General features: G+C 43.9%; 1 protein-coding gene across 1 annotated transcript in view; it reads left to right on the top strand.

The window, feature by feature from the left end:
- The window catches only part of MTCL1 (microtubule crosslinking factor 1), a 95,128-nt gene extending 85,168 nt beyond the window's left edge, over window positions 1-9,960 (top strand). Inside the window, exons 11-14 of the mRNA XM_035901626.1 lie at window positions 847-1,152; window positions 3,956-3,987; window positions 5,403-6,963; window positions 9,922-9,960. Of these exons, the coding sequence (XP_035757519.1) occupies window positions 847-1,152; window positions 3,956-3,987; window positions 5,403-6,963; window positions 9,922-9,960 (1,938 nt within the window). The remainder of the gene's footprint in view (window positions 1-846; window positions 1,153-3,955; window positions 3,988-5,402; window positions 6,964-9,921) is intronic.
- The last annotated feature ends 709 nt before the right edge of the window (window positions 9,961-10,669 follow it).

Raw genomic sequence — 10,669 nt, 5'->3', positions numbered from 1 at the left:
CTGTCATTCACCTTGTTTGAAATATTGCTTACTTCATCTATCCTGTTGTATTTAAAATTAAAGGAAAGTTGATCACATAATCTAATTTTAAGTTTGGAAGTAGTTTCAATTTCGCTAGTGGTTCGCCCTCTCTTCACCCAGCTTTTGCAAAGTGTAGAGTTAATAGCTTTGATGGCCCTTCTATAAATACCCATTTTCTTCAAACATGTTTTGCATACCTAATTAATTCCTTTGACTATGCTGTTCTATGCAAGTAATCAACTTTCTAGCCATGCATTAGGGCTAGACAGTCTTCAAAACAAAGCTTTTGTCTTTTGTTAAGTGGAATTTTCCACCTCTGTAAACAAGTGCACATAGAAGTGTAACCTTTGTATTGCTGACCAGAAGAAAAACGTGTTTGTTTTGATGAGACTCCAAGTCACTCACCCTTCCTTGAGCTTTGACTTCTATTGCTTTAGGATCTCATATCAAGATTGCTTTTAAGTAACAGCCGATGTTGATTTGTTTCTAAAAATCAGATTACAGGCAGATGCATTATTTTTTGTATATATACTTATAGTGTGTGTATATGTATACATATATATGTAAACAAGCAAAACTGTACATATGTATATACATATACACGTTTAATCACTCAAAATCCCGTGAGTAACAGCATCATAGTCCTAGAGACATCTCCCTTTGCCAGAGGACCAGTGCAGCAAAGCCAGTGTCCCTGGAGCCAGGCAGTGACCTCAGCCTCCCCAAGGCACGGGTCCCGCCTCACGCCTGGGGAAGGATGAGTTCTGCAGAATGCCATGTGCTACAGAAGTAACTGCTATTCATTTTAACTTGCTTTGTTTCCAGCTTCAGAAAGAAGTGAGCCCACGAAGAGGAGGTGGTTTTCTGTGTGACCAGAAAGAGAGTAACCTTCGTCCATTTGCGACCCAGGGGAACCTTCATGTGCCTCGTTCGATGGGGTCAAGATCCTACTCTGATTCAGACGCCATTCAGTTTGATGATCGGTCACTATCTAAGCTGAAGGAGAGCGACCGGTGCAGTGCCACAGAAAACCTCTTTCTGGAGTCTCTGTCTCTTGATTCCCCCGACGAGTCTGATGAGCACCGGTCTCGGCAGCTGGAGCGGGAGAAATTCTTGACCGGATTAACGGAAGTACGTACTCTTCTACCTTTCATCAAGCCAGTGTGTCATCTCTTATCTCAGAATTGGTACAGCATCCGTGCTATGGGAAGTGAGATATTGTGTCATGGGCACTGTTTACAGTTACACAGTAGTGAATTTGGTATGGATGAGATTTCATTTCTTGTTATGAGCTGATTAGACCAGTGTCAATCACCTGAGAAACTGGGAGCCAGCCTAAAGGTCCCAAAGATTACCTCACCTTGTGGCCATTCGTATTATGTATGATAACTATATTTGACACAATATATTGGTTTAGAAGGTCTTAAATCTCTCTCAGTTATAAGTAGATACATATATATGAAGAAACATGGGCTATATTTTGTTAGTAAAGCAGTAAATGCTGTAGAGAGGCATTTCTGGTTGTTCCGTTGTGGTTGCCTCCTAAAGAGATTAGCACGAGTAAGTGAGATGACATATTCAAAAAAATAAAGTTGTTATTCATCAGCAAAGTACCTACCCTCAGCCTACACCATAAAGCTATAAATATGTAAAACACAGTCTTAAGAGATGCCATTGGGCCATAGTGAATGTAGTCTGTGTTCTGCTAAAATCTGCACCACTGCAGGCTTACTTTCACTGGTTCCAGGTCTTCACAGTTCTGTTTATGTGGTTGCTGAACAAAAGCCGAGGTCCCCATCCCCATATGCTGGTACAAAGTAGCCTGTGAACTTGCATATTGTATTAGTGGCACTGAGAATGTTCGCACTAACCACAACTATACTTTAATGGTTCCTGTGAAATTGAAAACACATTACAATGTCAAAACACTAATATCTCCTTTATTTGCTATTGTTCCTTGAATGTTAGCAGCTGTTACAGAGCAAGAAGCATTTGGAGACTGCCAAAGTTAAAATTACCAAGCAGGGAGCACGTTGCTTGATGCAACTTTTGAGTGCTTGCTTCTTGCATGAAAATTCAGACTTGTGCATGTTAGACATTCAGCTTGTGCTCTGAGCAGGTAACTACTGCTTGGGTGTACATATTATAGCAAATAGGGAAGCCGAAGCTTCCCAGGCAAAGATGGAATTGTGTACTCTGGTTTGAAAATTTGATGCCTCTGGAAAAGAGTTTGTCAAGAGGTCAGATCTCGAGGTCCCTGTAGGATCAGGTTCACTGGTGTGCCTTGCCTTGAACACGTGCACCTGTGAAAATTTGACCCAAGCATTTCTTTGAGACGTACAGCATTGTAACTTAGCTAAAGGATTGGGAAATCAAGTTCTTTGAGAGGAAGAAGAGAAAAAAAGATTAAGAGAGGCAAGAAATGTGACCATCCTTCTTGCATTTTAAGTAGCTGTAAGCACCTGTGTGTTCCAGTTAGATTTTCCTCCCTCAGTGCCATAAATGTACAGCTGGTGGTATGGGGTCCCATTATTTATTATTTCTTAGCTTTTATTTCATACGTGTCCAAGGGCTCAGTGAAGAATGTTGGTACCAGTGTCAGGGATTTATGTTTTGTGTTTAATTTTGATTGCTGTTTTCTTTCCTTCAAATTCAGTCTGCTATTGAAGAGGGGAGATCTCTCCTCCCTTTTCTGTTTTTCAGACTTTACCACCATGAACAAAAGCGTTGGCGGCAAAATTTGGTCCTCGGTGATATTTGCATAACTTCTTTCCTTCAAAGCCTGTTTTAGTGAAACCTGGGCAAAGTCATTTCCCCTCAGAGGGTTTGCTCAGGCGAGACTGATTGGAGTTTAATGAATAGCTTAACTGAGGATGCAGAGAGGCAACCGCAGCCTGCCGGCTGTTCCTCTCCACTGTATTTTCTCTGTGGTCCTAACTGCAGTAGAAGTCAATCCAGCCTTCAGCCTAATTCTCCATTTAGTTAGATCAGATTTACTCTGTAGTAACTCCACTGAAGCTACCAACGTTATTCCGGACTTATACCAGAGTGGATGAAAGGAGGATCCTATTTTTTCCCCTGACTCTGAATAAATACCAGAAAGGTATCTGCTGAGTTAAGCGGTCTTTTTGAATAGTCACAATCTGAAATACACTTCTGTGTCGGTAATGTTCTTGATTTCATGAGGTCAAATAAAAATAATAGGTAGTAATGCTCTTCCTTTCCTGATCATATTTTGTATTCCCTATATATTATTAGAATATAAGCAAACAGTTAAAATAATAACTGTAGAGCAATTGCTCCAGAAGTATCTATTAAAAAGACCAACTCATTATGGGAATTGTCACAGGGAAATAATTGCCATAAAAACATCTTAATGCCTTTAGCAAGCTGTAGGTATTCCCCCTATGAAACAAGTAATAGTCTTCCCACACATTTAATATAGCTAACTTAATGAGTTTCAACTGGTGCCATTTGTTGGTTCCTAGAGAACATATAATGAAGCCCTGTGTCAAAGGACCCCAGTTTATCTCTTATTTCAGCACAGCTAGGTCTCTGGCATAAAGCAGAATAACTTCACAGAACAAATTTGCTCACAAAACCATGGTCCAAAACAATATATTGTGCATGTGGAAAAAGGCCATCTGCAGTTTACTTCCATTTGTGATTGCACAGGACTATAAAAGTTCAAGGCTGTTGTAGATTTGGTGTACAGGCTTTCCCTGATGGGATTGCCCACTCTGCTACCCATGTACAAAGGGAAGGGTATTCCCACGGGCAATTTAAGATTCCTGGCCAGAGGGAAAATCAGCCACTTTTGGGAGACAAACATACCTGGTGGAACTACCTGGAAATGAATGACAAAACACCCACAAGCAAATGCCACCAACAGGTTCAGAAATCACTTATGCTGTTTGTTTCTGCTTTTCTTCAGGAGGAGGAAACACACAAAGGAAATCTTCAAAGGTGAGTAAAACTTACAGAGGAAAAAAAGGGCAAATATTTGGCTGCCAGAGCTGTAGCTCTCTGGTGCCCAAACCACAGAGCCGAGGCATAGCCGTGCCACCTCCTAAGCAGCCTACGAGCCAGATTAATGGATTTACCCTGGGATTAATTTGTCTCAGTATGCTTCTGTTCTACTCTGATTAACTTGGGCCACATTCAGCTCTGGTGCACAAAGATCGAACTCTATGAACATGCATAAAGCTGCAGCTTACACTGAAGGCTCTGCCTACCTTAGCAAGTAGTGCAGACCTGTAGACAGCGATATATAGAGGAAAACAGTTGGTGCTGAGGACCTGACATGCCACTGCATGTCAGGGAAAATTTGATTTGGACTAGTTCTGGTCTGATCTCATGGGTTGAATATGCACCTAACCCTGGAGTACATTAGTTGTGCTTCTGGAGAGCATCTTCCAGCTCACTTTCATCCCAAAGAAACCCAGCCCATGCTCTCTGAGATCATCCCCTGATGCAAACCAGAGCATCCAAATAGGAGATCCACTTCAAAACCACACTCCTGATCTCACCGAATTCCCTAACGTAGGTGCACCCTAACTGAAGCTGGTACTCTTGATTAAAAACTCACAGTGTGATTTTGCTGTATCCTCAGGATCACTGATACATGAAACCCACTGCTTGCTGAATCCTCACCCAGCTTGCCCACCTCATTGAGCCCACTCTGATAACTACACTCAGTTGCATTTTTAAGTAGTCCCATTCAGAAAGCTTATTTTGTTGTTTGATTTTTCTTAAAGCGAAGCAGTAGGACAACTCAGCTGAATGCCCGTGATTTGTATGAACTAGCGAAGTGTGGGAAAGCCAAGGGATCTAGCGTTATCACATAGCGATCCCCTTTGGTTGAATTGCAGCACGAGCTCAACTCACCAAGCCAGTTCAATGTAGCAGCATCTAGGCTGGATGCCCCACATGGCTACGCACCCCCTGTGCAGCCTGGGCAATCTCAGGCATGGAGGTGGACTTGCTGATTTCCCAGCAAGTCAGAAATACTCCATGCCTGTTTTGAAAAGCGTGCCTCATAATGCTGCAAAGACTCGTTTGCTGTGAAGGGTATATTTCTGTAATGCAGCCTACTGCTCCATGTTTCAGACGTTTGCCAAGCAGTAATCCATGAGAAAGCAGTAAATTAAGAGCCGTTATCAAACCGTTTGGTACTTTTAATGACACATCGGGAATGCACGCGTGTCACAGCTATTTTAGAAATAATAAAAGGGAACTTTAATGAAAGAGAGGGCTAAAGTGTTTTCATACATAAGCAGACAGCGAAGGTCAGGTTTCCAGAGTTAGTTTGCTGCTGAAAGCAAGTCGTTCTGTGAGACTTTCCAAGCCTTTGAGTGACACTCTCGTGTTTCCCTCTCCAGGGCGATGTCCGTTTCTTCCATGTCAGAATTTCAGCGCCTCATGGATATTTCTCCATTTCTACCAGAAAAAAACTTGCCTTCCTCCAGCAGCAAAGATGACATAACCCCTCCCCTCTCTCCTGATGACCTGAAATACATCGAGGAGTTCAACAAAAATTGGGATTACAGTAACACTAGGAACCATGGTGGGGCTACCGAGAAGCCTGCTGAAGGCTGGGCAGAAAGGACAGAAACTGGGAAAGCCGGGAATGATCCTGCTTCAGATCCCTTCCAGGCATCATCATGGTACCTCACCACCAGTGTCACTATGACAACTAACACCATGACCAGCCCGGAGCACTGCCAGAAGCAGCCAACGAGGAGTCACGGTGTAACTGAAAAAATGGGAGTTCGGGTCTTTCACAGCCCACCGGTTGTCCGTAGGTTTGATAACTCGGTGATAGCTGGCAGCGAAGGGAAAAACCAGGTTGAGCCGGACTTCCTGTTTTCTGTGACCAAAGCTATGGGGAATGTCGCTGAGACAAAAGGTGCTTCCTCAGATATGTTTGGAAGATGGTCTTGTGACCTGGCCAAACATCATAAGGATTTTCTGGAGAGTGGTCTTCATCCCATTGAACGTCCTATTTGCACTACTGTGGGCTTTGCCTCACCCTTGCACAGCTTGGAGATGTCCAAAAACATGAGTGATGATATGAAGGAGGTCGCTTTCTCTGTCCGAAACGCAATACGCTCTAACTCTAATTCAACAGAGCCTCAGTTTAAGGACACTGCATGTCAAACCAATGGTATGAGAACAACAGGGACGCAGACCACCCAGACGATCAGTGTTGGCTTGCAGACGGAAACCCTGCGCAGTATCACCAGCAGTCCACACAAGTGTCTGACACCAAAGGGGGGGTCCACGCCTGTCTCTTCACCATCCAGAAGCCTAAGAAGCAGGCAGGTGACCCCCGTCATTGAAAAGGTCCAGGCTAAGTTTGAACGCACATGCTGCTCCCCCAAATACGGCTCCCCAAAGTTGCAAAGAAAAATCCTTCCCAAATCAGACCAGCCAAATAACCGGACTTTGCCTGGCACACCTCAGAAAGGATTCAGTGAGTCCGCTTGGGCTAGATCAACTACTACAAGGGAGAGTCCTGTCCACACCACCATCAATGATGGCCTCTCCAGTTTGTTCAACATTATTGACCATAGCCCCATCTTTCATGAGACCTTCCAAAAATGCCCCAGGTCTAGCAGCCGGTCCAGGTCAGCAGAACCCAGACCAGAACTGGGCCCAGTGCAGGAGCCGTGTACAAATGCCCGTGGCAGATCACCCAGTCCTCTCCGGTTGGGGACAGAGACGCAAAAGGAAGAAGGGACTGAGGTGACAAGTATCAGGCAGGACTTATCTGCTCCTCCAGGGTATACACTTACAGAAAATGCTGCCAGGATCTTGAATAAGAAACTTTTGGAGCATGCCTTAAAGGAAGAGAGAAGGCTACCTTCACACAGCCCACCAAATCTTAGCAATGACAACAGCACAGGAGAAATTGTCAAAGTAGATCCAGGGTCCATAGAGGTAATGAGTTTGTTTGTTTTTCCTCCTATAGCTAAATGCACTCTTCTTTGAACAAATGCGTTATGAGATCTCTTGCAGTTCTAGTGAGTATTTACAATGAATATCCTAGTCCTGTCATGGTACCACCAGTGAGTGCCGGTCATGAAACCATTGGATTAGTCACTGAAGAACTCGTTAAAGAATTGAGTTTCTATCCTGACAGCTTATCGGGCTTGAAAGCATCAGAAGAGCTTTATCCTTTACCGGATAAAGATGCCTTTACAGGATAAAAATGGTTCTCCCCTGAATGACCGGGATAAGGGTTTTCTGTCACAAAACAGACAACATGTTACAGATGCTCTAGGGACTCTAGGTTTGAGTAAGTTCCTCTTTTACACTGGGTGGAAAAGTAGAATCTTTCTCCTATGTAGGAATGGGTGTTAACAAGTTTGTGTGAAAAATAGCCTCTATAACACCCTGAACCAAAACTTCAGGGCCTCAGCGTACCTTTTCTGGACATATCTGATTAAGTTTGGTTTGGGTCTGTGAATGTGATTAAATGGCATGACATTTGGTACTGACTGTTGCGGCCCCACAAAAAAGAGAAAAAGAAAAAAAAAACCATAATCAGCTAGTCTGAGCACATACATACTTAGTGTCGAAGAGCTCTTTATTGATATTTTGCTGTCAACAGTGTAACAGTCATCATCTGTCTCAGCAGGTATGCCCAAGTCTTGGGGGGTCAGATTCTCGGGTACAGGAATGTGCTACAGCAACCAGCAAAAAAGAGGGTGTAATGATGGACAAAAGCTTTCAGTTACCAGTGTCTAAGCTTCCTGTTTCTGGTGAACCTTTGTGCACGTGTGAGTGTTGCCCTGAGAAGGCCTGGAGAAGCTGAATTATGCCCAGCACATGTTGTCTTTCTGGTACAGCGCTGAAATGGCACGTGCCCTGCTGGTCGATGATACTCCCCAGGGCAGGAGCCCCTCATCCTCGCTGCCCCTTTAGCATCCTGATATTTTGGTGGGCCCCGGCCTCAGGGCAGCTGCTCCTCCTTGACTTCTACACACTCCAGACATCCCACCTTGGCCTTGCTAGGCTCAGTCCTACCACTCTTGCCTCAGATAGCCTCAAGGGAAGGTTCAACTCCCATTTTCTAAGTCAACATTTGCCTTGAAGGATTTGTGGGAACCTGAGTGCTGAGACTTTTGGTCTGCAGTTTGCCTTGCACTAGCGGGTGGTTCTCAATGGACAATCAGTTTTTGTAGGTATTGCTCAGAGGACATGATCTTTTTTTTTCCTAATAGATGATCCAAAACTGAGGATATATTCCCTATATGCAGTTTAAACTGATATAAATAGGGAAGTTTGTACACATACAAAAGAAACCACGTGCACATTGTAAATAACAGTGAATGAAAGTGGGCTTTTTGCACAAACCTCAGAGAGAATAAAAGTGGAAAGCAGCCTCATATATTGGTCTCTTTCAAGCTATCTCTATTTTGTCCTTAGTTTGAAATACTGGGAATGCACTACCAGTCCTTTCCACTTCGCACATGTTGTCCAAAGCCAGACGCAGCAGTTCAGTGAAGGATGATCTTGGAGGAGGCAGGCTGTGCTTGGGGCAGCGTCATGTCAGCGCTGCCCCGACCACCCTCCTGTAGATCCCTGCTCTGCTTCCCCCTCCCCTCTTGGTTTCTGGCCAAGACAAGTGACCTTCTTATCACCAAACGCCTTCTTGTTTCTGCAGTCGTGGCATGGTATATGAATGACTTGTAGACTTGTGTGGGGCACCTGCTGGTGGCTTTTCTTTAATTCGAGCTTCTGAGTGGTTTAGTTATGTAATTTTATTTCTTATGATTCTTGCACATATGAAATCTAGCTCATGTGTATGTTTATATATTTACGTACATACGTATGTGTGCGTGTGAATGTATATGCATACATAGTAGTAATAACTCTGTATTTTCTAACTTGCCCAGAGCTGCTTACAAGCAAATTCATATCCACCCAGAGCAGCCTAGTAGTGTCTATTCCTGCTAATTCACTAAACCATGATCTTGCATATCATGGGATTTAGAAATACTACTATTAAAAATGCAGATTAGCATTACCTAGCAAACAACGTAAGAGCAGTATGAACATTTTTCTTCTGTGACTAGCAAGGCTGTAAATCATACAGCTAACACAACAGTCCTGGACTGGGGGTCGGACCCATTCCTGGAGACAGCACTGGGAAAGGACCGTCCACATGGACCCATGGAGAAGAGGGCAGCTGCAGCATCCTCTGCTCACCGGGGCAGAGCAATTGCCACACACTTGCCACTGAACCATTCAGCATTTGAGGGGGAATGTTAAAAAGAAGGGAAGATGTTGTCAGAATTAAAGTGCTTAAGTTTGAGTCTCCCATCCAGTGTTGCTGTTAAATAGGAGCAAGGGAGAAGGGTGAGGCAAAGGGCTTTCATGAAACCTGAGCAACATAAGCATGAGCAACATGAGAAACCAAGCAACATAAAATATCAGTCGCTATTTCATTTGTTAAAGATTTCCTGAACAGAAATTCTCTCATAAAATCAAATGAAAGAAAAAAAAAAAATACAGCTTTATTTCTCTTTCACGGTAATGTGGTTTTCCCTTAGTCCTAATCAAGGTTGGCAAAAGGTAACAGCTGTCTTTCTCTGCTGAGTAGAAACGTTTGGTTTGTTTAATGCTATGTCCACTTCTGAGACTGTGCTAGGATTGTAAAGGGTTGGTTTGTTTGCTTCCTTGCTTTCTAAATCTTTTTCTGCTAGTGGCTTATTTTTTATTTTTGATTATTAGTTTCCCTGTGATAACAGCGGTAACATGATCTGAATGGGTAGCAACATCTGGAGACTTCTTCCTTGCTGACATGAAATCTTCACTTTAAAAACATAATTGATTAAAACAGTTCTTTCCAACCTACTTGCTTTCTTTTTCTTTTCTGTCTGTTCTGTCCAGAACCAAACTGTCTTATTAACTGCCCCCTGGGGACTCTAACCCTGCCTGCCTCACTGCTGTAAGTCCTTTCTACCTTGTTTCCAGAGCTTTCCGAAAGCAGTCATTTTTGAACGTGTGGGTTAACGAAGGGAAATAAATGACCGCAGCTCCAGAGGTATCGGCACGCACCTGACGTCCCTGCAGGGTCCTTCGTAAGCGGCGGTCAGGAGGAGCTCAGGATAGGAGCCCGTCTGCTGTCCCCTGCGGCGGCACGGGCTAAGAGGTCACACTTCAGGCAAACTTTGTGCTGTTGGGGTTTTTTTGTTGAACTTTAAAACATTGGCAAAGCGTAAGACCAAGATAAAGGCATGCAAAAAGGTTGGGGAGGGATTCAGATTTATAACAAACTTTTTTTTTTTTTTTTAAATTTTATTTTTTAATTAACAAATGCACAGCACTGCGCAGGGCTTCTGGCTGCCCTGGGCTGCATTCCCTCCGGCCGTGACTACAGCAGCAGGAGGAGAGGGCTGCGGAGGGGGCTCCGGCACCAGCCCGTGGCTGACGATCACCTTTGCTCATTAAGCTGATCCCAGCCCCATTTTGGCCGGCGGCTGGGGTTGCCGCAGCAGAGGGAGGGAGGAAGCTGTGCAGACATAAGCTAGGACTGTCCGCTCTGCTGCAGAGCCAGAAAACTGTTTCATTTATGTATTAATATAGGCATAGCCATGGTGGCTGACAGCCTGGCTTAGGAAATAGCTGGAAACTAAAG

Source organism: Egretta garzetta, unplaced genomic scaffold, assembly GCF_000687185.1.
Source record: "Egretta garzetta isolate BGI_Z169 unplaced genomic scaffold, ASM68718v1 scaffold259, whole genome shotgun sequence".
In the NCBI taxonomy this organism is placed as follows: Eukaryota; Metazoa; Chordata; class Aves; order Pelecaniformes; family Ardeidae; genus Egretta; species Egretta garzetta.
Note: the sequence above shows the minus strand (reverse complement) of the source record. Positions and strands in the feature narration are given on the sequence as shown.